The sequence below is a fragment of the Equus przewalskii genome, chromosome 3, assembly GCF_037783145.1.
Source record: "Equus przewalskii isolate Varuska chromosome 3, EquPr2, whole genome shotgun sequence".
NCBI classification, from domain to species: Eukaryota; Metazoa; Chordata; class Mammalia; order Perissodactyla; family Equidae; genus Equus; species Equus przewalskii.
Window position 1 is genome coordinate 100,173,070 of NC_091833.1, and position 14,940 is coordinate 100,188,009.

Consider the following 14,940-nt stretch of genomic DNA (forward strand, 5'->3'; position numbering starts at 1 on the left):
TCACAATTTTGTGTTTAGCAGAAGAAAGAATCATTCGTGTATTATTTCCATTCCAATAGGTGTACAATCCTCGAATCAGAGTTGAGTCCCTTTTGGTGACAGCTATTAGTAAAGCTTCAGCTCAACAAAGGGCTGGTCGAGCTGGACGTACCAGACCTGGGAAGTGCTTCAGACTTTACACAGAGAAAGCTTATAAAACAGAAATGCAGGTAAGAGGTTTTGCTGTACCCTTCTATGTGTTTGGAAGGTTAAGTTGAATTTGTTACCAGAAGAAAATTGCTTCATTTGCTTGATCTTGCCTTTGGCACCATAACCTCCTTAATTTTTCCCTGAGTGAGATTTACGGTGTAATCTACCAATACAATCTCTTCTTACAGTTCTGAGTTGAGGTGGACAGCAGCAGAAACACTTAGAACGCTATAAAGATAGTTCAAAGAAAGTGTCTGATTCCTTTTTAGTCCATTCCACAACTATTTTTCTCATCTGAGTCAGTGATGTAGAAGTAATGCCAAAGTAAATAGCTAAGGAGGCAGAGAACAGATATGTTTTATCCTCTGGAGCAAGAGGATTAAGGAATGTTTAACAGAACAAACAATTTTGTTTTTTCCTAGGATAACACCTATCCTGAGATTTTACGTTCTAATTTAGGATCAGTTGTGTTACAGTTGAAGAAACTTGGTATTGATGATTTGGTGCATTTTGATTTTATGGATCCACCAGGTATGAATTCTCAAAGCAGGTTTTATGAAATCTTTTAACCAAAATTGACTCTTTTTCTCTGCATCGTATTCATTTTATATATTAAGTACATTTTACCTTCTTCCAGTATGCATCAAGATAAGTCCTGTGTGTTGGTGTTAAAACTAAAAGCTGACAATTGTATGAGCAAATCCCCCCTCGAATAACTAAATTATTCTGGGAATTATTGACTGGGCATGAAAATTTCCTAATTTTGTTTTAGAAAAAAATTGTTGGTAAACACATTGTTGAGTTAACAGTTAGTTAATTTACTTAGGAAGTTGACAGTTTTAACTACTATACAGGAAAATTTTGCAGTTTCATTTGATTCGTTGTTTGTTAGATCCCTGTAATTGAATTTGATGACAGTTTGAGTTCTGAGTTTAGTCTGCTGTAGCATGAAAAATGAGATTGCTAATAATAGTTTGTACTTTGTCACATTTTTGCTTGCTAAAGGCAGCTTGTCTAATAGATTGCCGTTTCCCCCCAGCTCCTGAAACTCTGATGAGAGCCCTAGAACTTTTGAATTATCTGGCTGCTTTAAATGATGATGGAGATCTGACTGAATTGGGATCCATGATGGCAGAGTTTCCTCTAGATCCACAGCTCGCTAAAATGGTTATTGCAAGTTGTGACTACAACTGTTCTAATGAGGTCCTATCTATTACTGCTATGTTGTCAGGTAATAGAGGGAAAGGAACTAAAAAAAGCCCCGCTCTTCAAAATTTGGGTGGACTTCACTTATGGTTTTGTTTTTTAGTATTTAGTATGATAGTGGATTTTATAGATGGTTTTAAGGAACTCATTTTGTTTTCTCCATATCTTGTAAATAGCTTCATAATGGCGTAGTATATCGAAAAGTAAAGTCATTGTGCGCAAAATAGAGTAAAAATATTGGCTCTCTTGAGTGCACACACAAATTGCGATAAGGGAAGAATAAGTCTGAACACAGTTGTAACTGAGTTCTTTGGAAGGTGCGTTGGTTTTGCAGTTTATTACTGAAAGTACGAGAAGAACTTTGTTCTAGTACTTGTCACTATTAAGTGAGCCTGAGAGAAACCCAAACTATCATTTAAAGTAGCTTTTTCTATATGTATATATATGCATTACAGTGGCAAACAGATGAATTTCAAACTTAGTGTCAAATAAATAGAAGTAGTGTTTAATTTTAGGTTTAAAATGTAATCTGATGGTAATTCTTTTACAGTGGCAGAAAAACACTTGATAAAAGAAATAAACCTAATAGATAAAATTGCTTATTTTGGAAATTGAAAGTTAAACAAATTGAAATTAAGCTAAACAAGTAGTTCTGGTTTTAGTAGCAGTAAAATTTAATCCACAAATGAATTTTAAGTTGGAAATTAGATTTTCCAAAAAGAAGAAATATTGATGATATACAGAGGTACACTGATTATTACAGCCAAAAATAGAAGATGTCTTAAATTTTGACTGACCATCAAAGTGCTCTGTGATACCAGCTTCGGTACTGGAGAGAATTGACTTCCAATTGTAGAGTGGTTTATTGGTCTTAATTATAATTTAATGCCTCAAGTAATTCAGAATCTTTTGGAATTAAAGGATAAATTGAAAAAAGTTTCTAAATATAAAAATTTTGGCTTAGTTTAGATGTATGGTATATTTTAATGGTGTGAATTTTTATTTAAGAACTAGCTAAAATGTTTTTTTTGCAGAGTTATGACTGATCAGACTCAGAGCAGATGGGCAGGGCAGTAGTGAATAATTTTAATTAAATTGTAGTCTCACTTGCGGAGGTGGTGGTAGGTTGTTGTCTGCCTTTCTTATGTATTGTTTTTGTTAGATTTTCCCTGTTGTACTTATCCCAAGATTTTAGTTTTTAGAGAAAATGTAGGGCAAGAGTTAACAGATTATTTGTGTATTTAGTTGTTATCTGCCCAGTTTTTATTCTTCCAGGTTCTCTTATCAGGCATACTATATAATTACCATTGTTTGAGTTTAGAATATTAGCCCTTTAAAAAACTGGTCATTGTGATGCAGTTGAAAATCTTGCAACTACATGTCTCATTTGTAAGAGGAGTTCTGCAAAACATAGGGTTTACTGGTTGTCATTCTTAGCACATTAAGAGAATGAACATTTGTATGTAGCAGTCATTAAGCCTGACATTTGTGGGGGACAATGTTAAAGGGTGAGGACGAAGGCACGGAACAAAAACAGTTTGCTGAGGTTGTAATGCTTTGTTTTTCATTTAAATAGCTTCTGAAGTTTTCAGGTCCTGATATAAATAGTGCAAATCAGGGGCCTTATGGAGTGCTACTTATTCCCACTATTAACTCTGGTAGCTAGTTCACATTAACTTTCACAGCTGTGAGAGGTTTCTGTACTTTTATAAATTGCCTTGCTTCAATTACATTAAGCAAGACTTCTAAGATTTACTGTGATCGCGTGTCATTGTCTCTGTTTGGCTTCTTTGGCATCTTTTTAAAGGGGAAACTGTATGGGAAAGAGTAATTTGGTACTGTATTTGATCTCATTGTCGATTATTCCCATTATCTTCTTTCTGAACTGATAATTTACAATTTTTTTAATTGACAAGGTTTTAACAGCTTTAAAAATGTGTTGACAAAGTCCCAAGCTGTTAAGTATTTTTGTTTTCATATTGCTTTTATGACTATGGAATTGCTAAAGTGAATTAAGGAAAGTTGTATTTCAAAAAATGTAGTGCACCCTTTGTAACAACTTAAAGTTTTATGTGAATTAATATTGAGGCTCTAAACAAATACTGTAGTTACATATTTTGATGACCCTTGAAATAATGACTGTTTCAGACTAATTGTCAACTTTTTAAATATTGGATTTTGCTTTTATGTTGAGGTTTTGATTTAAATAATTTTTTTTAAACTTGGGACTTTATTAATCTTTTTATTAAAATGCTGGAAAACTAGGCTGAATATTCCCAGCCTTTTTGAATTTTCTTAATTCAGAGGCGGTTTAACCTTCCACCACTACTGCTATCTTAAAACCCAAGATTTCATGATATATTTTATGTTACATATGCTTCTGCTCACCGGTGCTAATAGTGATACCCACCAGTTGGTAATGGCCACAGTACTAGGGGAAAAATTACAGTAGAATTGTGGCAGTAGACTGGTTAGAAAGTTGTTTTTAGCCCTGCAGTGGGCAAGTACAGCTTCATATCTTTCATAGCCATTCAGTGGATTCAGTGAATGGCGTTTTGAAAAATTACATTTAGCTAAAAGCCTATTGACACCATAATTCTGGATATTGGTAGAGCTATCAGCACTGGTTTTTGAAATAAGTTGAGCTTTCTAGTATCTTGATGGCCTTCAGAATAGCTGTTTTGATGCCTACTTTTAGATCTAGTTAACATAATCAGGTACTCTGTAGCTTTGAAATCCTCTTGTCTTACAGATGTGGTTAGGTGTTGATGTACCAAATCAAGGTAGTAAACAGTCCAAGATGCAGTTGGAGGCCATCCTGCCCTGCCCTATGCTCTGTGAACTGACCTAGCTAGGCCTTGTTCCTCTATCTGTGAATGCGTGACTCATCGATATGGGCGTTTGTGTTGGGCCCATACCAACCTTGTTTAGTCCCACAGTGTTTTGTTCGCCCCACGGAGGCCAAGAAAGCTGCAGATGAGGCCAAGATGAGATTTGCCCACATAGATGGAGATCATCTGACACTGCTGAATGTCTACCACGCTTTTAAACAAAGTAAGTGTAAATTAGATTGAAGGCACTCTTTTGTCTAAATGTCACTTGCAGCACATAAAATGTTTTTTCATCTCACTTTCATTTATTATCTGTGACAACTTTACATTAGAAACCCAGAGGTACTTTTGGAAAAACTCCTGACTAGCATTCAACATAGAAATTGCTGATCTTTTTCAAAGTTGTTTGCTTTTATAATCAGGAAGGAAGCACTGATTATAGAAAGCTGGGAAATACAGGGTGATAAAAATGAAATACTTGTATAAAATTTACCACTAACATACAGATTTTGATTTACTTTCTTCTATTTATTTCCATATATTCAGCTTTGGTTTTTTTTGCTGAGGAAGATTCACCATGAGCTAACATCCGTGCTGGTCTTCCTCTACTTTTTAGTATGTGGGCCACCAGCACAGCATGGCCACTAACAGCCATGTAGGTCCACTCCTGGGAACCAAACCCAGGGCTGCCGAAGCGGAGCGTGCTCAGCTTAATCACTAGGCCATAGGGGCTGCTCCATTCTGCATTTTTAATGACTAGTTTTGTATCGCTTATAGAATCATTACTGTATTATTTTACTAATAGCTCTTACATGAAAGTAAGACTGGGAAATAGAAAAATGGGCTACAGATTTGACTGTTCTCAGTCAGGCTACGAGTGGTCTGTAAACGTGGGGGGAAAATTCAGCTCTACTTTTTCGTTCAAGAAATGCATTATTATTGAGAGGTAGCATTTTCTCACCTATAAAATTGGCAAAGGCTAAAGAAAAATAGTTCTTAGCTGTATAGGAGAGGGTTTAGGGAACAATCATACACCAGAGGTGGGAATATAGATTCATGTTGTCTTTGTGAAAAGCAGTAGATTTTATGTTACCAAGAACCTTAAGAAATTCATACCCTTAAACCCAGAAATAATGTGTGAAATTATCTTTTAGTATTCTGTGAACACAGACATGATTAAGATTTCCTCCCAGCGTTATTTATGATTCTGAAAAACAAACAAAAAAAACCTACCTAAATGTCCACCAGTAGAAGGATGGCTCAGTGATTTATGCTACAGCCACATGATGAAATATTGTTCTAGCTTTAAATCATGTTTTCAGAGAATATTTAGTGACATGGAAAACATTTTCCAGTTACTTGAAAACAAGGAAACAAAGTAATAATCAGGTTATATGCTGTTGGAATGCACTGTTTATAAAAACAAGGCGAGAGTAAAACTTAAAAGAGAAAAAACGCAGAAATAACTGCAACAGGTTTTGAAAATGTTTGATTTCTACATGCCAGTAATTTGGATGATATGTAATCAAAGACTCATAGTCGCACATCATCACTCTTTACCAAAAATGTGGGGTTCTCAATCGTTCTGTTTGTGGTTTATGCTAAGAAGTAGTTATTTTCCTAACATCAACATTAAAATTTTTCACCTCTTGTTTTATTTGTAACTCATTTTTATTATCTTCTAGAAATTCTGTTTACATTCCTAAAACAGTCTGCTGATTTTGGCACATCTCTGTTAGGGGCGAGGGTGAATTTGTTCATCTCAAGGTCCAAAAGTACTAGAGGGCCAGTATGTAGAACAAAGCATAGCAGCCGAAGTACTGCACATGTATGTCATGCATATGAACCCTGGTATGAGTTTAGTAGAAGTGATGACTGTCAGGTAAAAAAAAAGTATGGAAGATTTCTCTGCCCAGGTCTAGCAGATTTGGGGCAGAAAAGGGAGGTAAATGAAAAGTGATTGAGAAACCAAGAGATGAAGGCCAGTACACAGTTTACTTCAGAGCATTTATTTTCTCTTTGTTGGTGTCTAACATATTGGTAATGCATGATGTTAATGACTTTATTCCTGAGAGGATAGGTCAATTCAAGAAATCTACTGTATTCCTGCTGTGTGCCAAACTGTACCATACCGGGTGGTACTGTGTGATCACCAGATGGATCACCTATTAGCAGACTGATAACTGCTATAAAGGGAAGACCTTGAGAAGGAGCGGATTCCCATCCACCTTGGTTCTTAGAATCCTTTGTTATTATTAAGAGATCGTGGAAGTGAAAAGATTTCTAAAGGAGCAATTTTTTTTTTATTAATACTTTATTACTCTCTAAGACATTTTAATTCTTTAAAAATTAGGAGATTGTGTTATTTTGCCATTTAAGTTTTTGATAACTAAGTAGCACAGCATTGTATTTGGATTTCATAATTGTGCTGTGAAATGAAATTTAGAATTGGTATTTGAACTACGTGTTTTGATTTTAAATACAATTGTAAAATGCAATATTTGAAATTAATGGAATTTAAGATTTAAAAGTAAAATTACTAAATAATGCTTGTTCTTTATGCACATATTTGATAGTTGAGACCTTTCTGTTAAAATATTGAAGAGTAGATATCTACAAAAGGTTTAATCCTACCCCTTCTAAGTAGGACTAGCGGTTAGAGGGAGTGTTAGGAGTTAGAATGGTAGCATTCACTCACTAGTAGATGATCCTTTTCTACTAAATGCTCCTCACTGCCATAGGACTGGTAAGCTGTTGGTTGGTTTTAGACCTTTTGCTCTTTACATTTGTCTGAATAAGGTCAAAGGAAACAGAAGGACTGGACATTTGATAGAATTGTCCCCATTAATCAAAGGATTTAGCCTTTAATCACACACTGCCACCTTTTCAGATAAGGAGAGCCATTTAATACTAAGCTTCTAGACCTCCACATAATATTTGAACATTTCATGTCCATTTATTGAATTTAGTGATTTTTAAATGATGCTGTGTTATTAATTGAGACACTAAGTATATTGAAAAAATAGCAGATGTATTTCAGATATTAGTCAAGAGAGTCTGTTTCATTAGAGAACAATGGTTGATTGCGTGGTAAACTTATCTTAATACTTAAGTAAACTTATCTTAATACTTAATACTAAAACTTATCTTAATACTGTTTGAGAAAGAAAACTAGATTTAAATTCTTTTGCAACACCTTAATTTCTGTGTGTGTATGTGTGATTTCACTCTGAAGTGGTTTGGTTTTAGATCTTAAGAGTAGTTTACTGTATTGGTGAGAAATACATAGCTAGAATTGTTTTAATCAAATGTTACCATGTTTAGAGTCTGTCCTTCCCATTTATCAAATTATTTCTCACAAATTTAGGTATACAGTAGAACCATCATCTATCATTTATCTTGACAACTTAAAATTGCCATTTTATTACTCTGTAGTGTATGAATTCTAAAAGTTTAGAACCTCAGAAACCTACATTCCAGATCAGTGCAAATCAACAACCCTTCTCAAAATTGCCCTTTTTTATCTTGGTTTCGAAATTTCCATTGCCTTTCAGCTTGTTACAGAGCATCACCATAAGCAAAAATACCTCTAAACCGTACTTTCTTTCTGTTTATCTCCTGAAGATATTCAGTGCTTTTTTTTTTTTGTCCCCCTTTTTTCTCCCCAAAGCCCCCCAGTATATAGTTGTGTATTTTTAGTTGTGGGTCCTTCCAGTTGTGGCATGTGGGATGCTGCCTGGGCATGGCCTGATGAGCGGTACCATGTCCTTGCGCAGGATTTGAACCAGCGAAACCCTGGGCCACCGAAGCAGAGCATGTGAACTTAATCACTTGGCCACGGGGCTGGCCCCCAGTGCTTTGTTTTAAATGTCAGTAAGTTCAGATGGTTACCTTTTATTTCTAGATAAAAATTAATTAATAAGTTAATTAATGGATGTTACAACATGTTAATTTTTCAGTTTAAACATCCGTTTACTACCCCACCTACTTACCCACTGTTTTTGAGATGTGGCTGAATTTTGTAATGAGTGAATGTTTATTAATATATCTGTTGTTCCTCTGAAAAGCTATTAAGAAACTGTTATACATTTTAGTTGATAGAATCCTGAAACCAAGGGGAAAAGAATATACCAGGGGCCGGCCCCGTGGCCAAGTGGTTAAGTCCGTGCTCTCCGCTTCGGCGGCCCAGGGTTCGGATCCTGGGCGTGGACATGGCACCGCTCATTAGGCCATGTTGAGGTGGCGTCCCACATGCCACAACTAGAAGATCCCACAACTAAAATATACAACTATGTACTGGGGGGTTTTGGGGGGGAAAGGGGCAGGGAAAAAAAAAAGATTGGCAACAGTTGTTAGCTCAGGTGCCAATCTTTAAAAAAAAAAATTGCAAAGAATAATGTATATCACAGCTGGAGCAGGATCAACACAGTTCGACTTTTAAGGTTTTTTTTTTTTTTTTACCCCCATTTCATGATAACCCTCTTAGGTTTATTTATCAAAAGGGGGGCCTCCTTGTGACTGTCTTTGGGATATAAAGATGTCACTATAGTGCCAGCCTCGATGGTCTACTGGTTAAAAGTTCCTCATTCTCTGCCTTGGCAGCCCGGGTTCGCTTCCTGGTCCTGGTCAAGGAACCACACCACCTCTCTGTCAATTGCCATGCTTGCGGCAGCTCACATAGAAGAACTAGGAGGACTTAGAACTGGGATATACAGCTGTGCACTGGGGCTTTGGGGAGAAGGAGGAAAAAAAGAAGATTGGCAACAGATGTTAGCTCAGGGTGAAGTCTTCTCTGCAAAAAAAAAAAAAGTCACTGTATAATATTTTACGTTATGCTACATTTTGAGCTCTTAGATGAGCAACACTAGGTTAGTTGGAAGCTTGTCAAAGATTCATCAGTGGAGAAGTACCCCTTTGATAATAAATACGTGTAGTTCAGTTACTTGAAGTGCTTAGATATAAGCCTTGTTTATTAACATGTGGGTGGGCCTTTCTGATATCCTTGTAAAACTGTTATCACTTGTATTTTAAACCTTGATGGTCCATGGTTAAGAGACACGATCACAATAAAATTTTTAACACTTCAGGTTTAGGGTGCTCTAGCTGAGGAATAGTTAAAGAAAAATACACAATAGTCATTTGAAATTCACTTTTATAACTTTTAAATTGTATTTGAAAATCTAAGCCTGTCTTTTCTTTGAAAATGAGAAAGACTTGGCATTTTACCAAATTCTCTCATCCCACCCCTGTGTGTTGTTGGAAACAACCAGGTGGATGTTCAGAGGGAAAATAATTCATTAAAAATAGTTTATTCAAATCATTGTCATCCCTTTGCCAAAATCCTTAGTGCTGTTTCTGATTTTGAGCTTCACTACGTATTTTTAGGAAAATTGATAATATTGTGATTCATTTATAAAAATGATGAGTAAATTCCCTTTCTGGATTATTTTGCTTGCTGGTTATAATGATTTTCTTTTTAATTATATAATATTCCTATTTGGATGATTCATGTCCTCCCTTTTTTCCCCCTCCTTCCAACTTTGTAGATCATGAATCAGTTCAGTGGTGTTATGACAACTTCATTAACTACAGGTCCCTGATGTCAGCAGATAATGTACGCCAGCAGCTATCACGAATTATGGACAGATTTAATTTGCCTCGTCGAAGTACTGACTTTACAAGCAGGGACTATTATATTAATATAAGAAAAGCTTTGGTTACTGGGTATTTTATGCAGGTATGTGGATAATACAGGAATGTGTAATTAAATGTTTACGTGATATTGTTTGCTTTCTATGATAGCCTTTTGAATCCCCTTAAACGCAGGTCATTTTAGGACTGTCTGTGAATATTGATCTTGAATGTTCTGTCCAGATTCTCAAGTGAACTAATATACTAAGAAATTTTATGTGCCTGATGAGTAACAAATTCCCTAAATATCGAAATTAGTAATCCAGTTAGGTAGAAATCAATTTTAGAATTACTTTTTTATTATTGGAGTGTTTTTTATACCAAATGGATATGGTAGCCATTTTTCCGGTGGAATTAGCAGCTGTTTCTTCAATGTAAATTTCAGCCCTTGACATTTTGATAAAATGTGTTAAAGAGTTCCTTTGAATCTAGATCTTCATTGGAGACATGTAATCGTAACAGAGTACTGAAAGAAATCAGTCGTCTGGGTGGATCCAGAAGTACAGTTTACTTTCCTCTTTATGTAGAAACCATTCACCCCAAATTCAAGTAATCAACTATATTTCATTACAGTGCTATAGGTGATCGTTGATATTTATAACTAAGACAGGTGTGCCACAAAAACCAAAAATGTCTTTTGAGTTAAGTAATAAAGATGAAAAATAATTTAAACTGTTTCATTTAGTTTTAAGTGTGTTGTATTGGAGGCTCTACAAACTGAAGTACAACTTGTCAGGTAAATTTAGTGAACATTTATTTTAAAAGGTTTAAAACAAATTATGTTTTGAAAAACTCAAATTTCTGGTGATAAAATTAGAAACAAATCATTCCATTACTTGAGATAGGGTTGATTTTAATTATCTTGTCTGTCTCTTGCTTGCTTGTTCGTTCGTTCTTCTGGCTATGTCTCCTAAGCAAGAGGTGGCCTGCCTTAAGGCCGGATGAGCTCAATAAATAGAATGGACCTAAATGCACTGAGTCAAAACACAAGTAGATTGGTGCATTGTCTGTCTTTGAAATCAAAGTAACAATAAGAATGTTTATTGTGGCATTTTATTGGAAGATCTTAAGCTTATTAGAGTTAGGTGAATAATAGAGTTAGGTATGAGAATTCTTTCTCCAGAATCTTAACTGTATTCTTAATATTTATTTAGTATGTACTAGTGTACACTAGCTTCCTTTAGACGTGTTGTTAAATTTGCTTTTAATAATTCAAAAAGGATTCCCAAAGCCATAGTGAAGCATTATGGATTCCTGATTCTCTCTTAAGATAAAAATTTGTTAGAAACAGGGTATACAGTATGGTACCTGTCACCCAGTAGGTGCTTAGTAAATATTTATTAATTGAAATTGATTTTCTATTATTAATAATTATTCATTTCTTTTCACACATTCTTTATGCTACTGGAGTTCTAGAATTTGAAAGGACGTATAGTCATTTACTTCAGTATTTGTTAATGAAGTATTAGATGAGTGCCACCAAAGTGTTTGATTATAGATAGAAGAAATATAACCAAGAAGCACATGCACCTTCTCTGTCTTTTTTTCCTCATTCTTTTTCTTACTATCTTTTCTTTTTAGGTTACTTTTTGCTTCTCCTTTTTGCTCTCTTTATTTTTCTGTCTTAAAATGTGAATCTTCTCGTAGTTGTTCATCTACTACATAATTGTCACTTGGTGCTAAAGAACCCACTCTAGTTGGTCTAAGGCAGGGGAAGGACCTGATAGTATGTATTAGGCTCTAATTGTCACTTGGTGCTAAAGAACCCACTCTAGTTGGTCTAAGGCAGGGGAAGGACCTGATAGTATGTATTAGGCTCTGTGGGCCCAGTAGGTCCCCATTGAAACTACCAAACTGCCAGCTCTTAGAGCGTTAAAGCAGCCATGGACAAATGGGCATGCCTTTGTTCCAATAAAACTTGACTCATGGACACTGAAATTTGAATTTCATGTGATTTTTTACGTGTCAACAAATGTTTTTCTTTTGATCCCCCCCACCCCAATCATTTAAAGATGTATAAACAATTTTTGGCTGACAGGCCTTAACAAACACAGGCAGTGAGTTGGATTTGGCCTGTAGTAGTTTGCTGATCCCTGCTTTTATCAGGCAGTGATAAATAAGTGTAGCCATGGAATAAAAAGCAAAAGGTGAGGCCTGCCTGTTCCTAATTATGTAGGTAGCTTTATATCACTCTTTTGTTTTGGTAACTAGTACATCAGAAGCATTGTATTAATTTACTGAGTTTTGGTTTCAGGTGGCACATTTAGAACGAACAGGGCATTACTTAACTGTGAAAGATAACCAGGTGGTTCAGTTGCATCCCTCTACTGTTCTTGACCACAAGCCCGAATGGGTGCTTTATAATGAGTTTGTTCTTACAACAAAGAATTACATCCGGACGTGTACAGATATCAAGCCAGAATGGTAAGCAACACCTTTTTTGTTGTAATAGTTTTTGTTAACGTTTTGCTTAGAATGGAATCTGCTTTGTTATGGAAGTCCTGTCCTTCTTTTCACTCATAGGGGAAATTGGTGTTCCCACCAGCTAGGGATATATATTCCATTGTTAGAGGGCTTTGGATATGGTTGATCTCTTACACTCTTTGCTAAGAGGACAGTGAGATTGTTGGTATGGACATGGGCAGGATTTGGAGCCAAATATAAAGTTACAGTTGACTAGTACCAACAATGTCTTTGGAGCCATTCTCTTGCTGTTGTGATTAATTCAATTTTCCTGGTTCCAGAAGTCAGTCAGTCTTTGTATTTTATCTATGCCATTATAATTAACTCTCAACTATGTATTATTTATAAGTTGGTCCTTTAGGCACTAAGCAAGCATAAAAACTACGTCTCTTTGTATCAGCATATTTAATTTACAAAATGTAATCAGAATTGATTGTGTTATTTTAAGTAAACTTACTCCACCCCCCATTTGTGTGTGTGTGTGTGTGTGTGTGTGTGTGTGTGTGTCTGTGGTATGTGTTTGCCAGAGGCCATTCTAAACTTGTGATGGGAAACGTCATCCAAGAATGGTGGAACTGAAAGCACTTATTTTAGTTGATGTCACTTGCTATATATTGTGAGGCTTCTTTCCTACATTGCTTGATGACTTTGACACTTAAATTCTGTAGGACATTACCATTTTATCTTAAATGCTTTGTTGAGAAAAAATTGTATGGCTAAACTTTAAAAAAGATTGCAGTCAGGTCTATTCTTTGGGGTATAAAGTTATATTTATAGTTGTTAAAACTTTGAAAATGAGAAGGTCTTCATTTGAATACTAAGATGTTTCTTATGTAGAACCTGTTTTACTGTAACCTTGCAGGAGTTGGTCAGAATAATGTTCTAGAGCGAAGAAATGAATGACCTATGTTAATATCTTTATATTAACGTAAAGAAAGGGTTTTTTAAAGAATTTATCTTTTTTTTTCTTTTAAGTTTATGAAAAGTCCAACGTTGGAAAATTTACAGCTTACTAAAATAACACATTTCTAAAAGTGATATAAGGATTAGGCATTTGTAATTTTAACATTGATTTGGAGTCGTAGATTTGCCTTTGTTCATCAATATATTAATGAATAATGCCTATCCTATTAGCAACTCTAGTACTTTAATTAAATGTTAATTTGGTAATTTTTCCCCCCCTCTGGACAGGTTGGTGAAAATTGCCCCTCAATATTATGACATGAGCAATTTCCCACAGTGTGAAGCAAAGAGACAGTTGGACCGCATCATTGCCAAACTTCAATCCAAGGAATATTCACAGTACTGAATTCAATGCTTAGAACTGAAGTTATTCAGAGGACAGCTTTAAAAGATGAATGAACTCAAAAGTTCAAGTTGTGCTCTTCACGTTGGTTCAATAATGGCCTTTATTTGAAAGCTTTTTAATTTTTCTTTACAGTAAATATTCCATTCTGATTTCATAAATTAAACATTTATGCCTCCCTTTTGTGTTGACACTGTAGCTCATACTGGAAAAGTCGATCAATGTTTTGCAGTTTATTGAAAGTAGTTCTATATATAACAATGTTATAAGCATTTCTTTAGAAATGGTTGAAAATGCTTCTAAAATGTGATTATCGACCATGGTATGCATGATCGTTGTAATTGTTGACATTCCTTTTAGAAGTTGTGAAATGTTACAACTTGTGCTTATGTAGACACAATCTTCTGTCTCAGTACAGAGGCACTGACTTCAATAAAGTCTATTTATACTAATTTCGGCCAAAGCACTTTGATATCTTTGTTCTAGTCTGTGTAAGTATGGCTTCTCTGCGTAAGTGTGGGGTTTCTTTTTTTGTAAGTATAATGTGATTACATCTTTAGCATCTTTCCACAAGGACCACTCCTCAGATAAAGTAGTCATTACAGCAGTGTTTTTAAGAACATAGCTTAGCAGTTTGTTAGGTTAATCAGGATGTGATCTAATGGGATAAAGTATATAGTTTTTATTCAAAATTGGATCCCAAAAAAACAATAATCAAAGGAGAGTTTTCTCTTCACCTTAAAGCTTATTTCATAAGGCTGATACTTTGTTATTTTGTTACCACGTTTTTAGTAGATCTTTTTGTTATACTTGGAGAAACCTTCTAAGCACTCTGGCCTCTGAAACAAATGTTTATTTGTATTAGATAGGGAATGAAATGATATTGTAGATTTTGGTCAGTTTTACTGAATTGTCAGTGTTGGATGTTTTAGGCAATGTTGAAAGTAATTAGTATGGTGTATTACAATGTGAATTTGACTTTCCATTTCCTGTAACAGGCAGTAGACAAGTTAACAACCTTTTCTTAACCACAAATGAAGTGCTTGGTGTGACTCATCAAAGGGTCTGTAATAAATCGCTTCCTTTCACTTGAAGACTAAATACTGTACTCATTTATGTCTGGACTCTCCTCTTCTCCCCCTTCCCCTTTAAAAACTAAATGTTAAAGGAAATGTCTAGGTGTGCCTAGTTGGAATTTAAGCATACTTTGAAACATATTTCTAGTATGTGGTTTAAGGGAGTTAATTGGGCAAA

At 35.2% G+C, this 14,940-nt stretch overlaps 1 protein-coding gene across 1 annotated transcript in view; it reads left to right on the forward strand.

Moving 5' to 3' along the window:
* DHX15 (DEAH-box helicase 15) overlaps window positions 1-14,138 on the forward strand; it is a 55,481-nt gene extending 41,343 nt beyond the window's left edge. The window contains exons 8-14 of the mRNA XM_008513561.2: window positions 60-209; window positions 612-720; window positions 1,229-1,420; window positions 4,327-4,449; window positions 9,773-9,963; window positions 12,172-12,341; window positions 13,572-14,138. Of these exons, the coding sequence (XP_008511783.1) occupies window positions 60-209; window positions 612-720; window positions 1,229-1,420; window positions 4,327-4,449; window positions 9,773-9,963; window positions 12,172-12,341; window positions 13,572-13,689 (1,053 nt within the window). The 3' untranslated portion in view covers window positions 13,690-14,138. The remainder of the gene's footprint in view (window positions 1-59; window positions 210-611; window positions 721-1,228; window positions 1,421-4,326; window positions 4,450-9,772; window positions 9,964-12,171; window positions 12,342-13,571) is intronic.
* The last annotated feature ends 802 nt before the right edge of the window (window positions 14,139-14,940 follow it).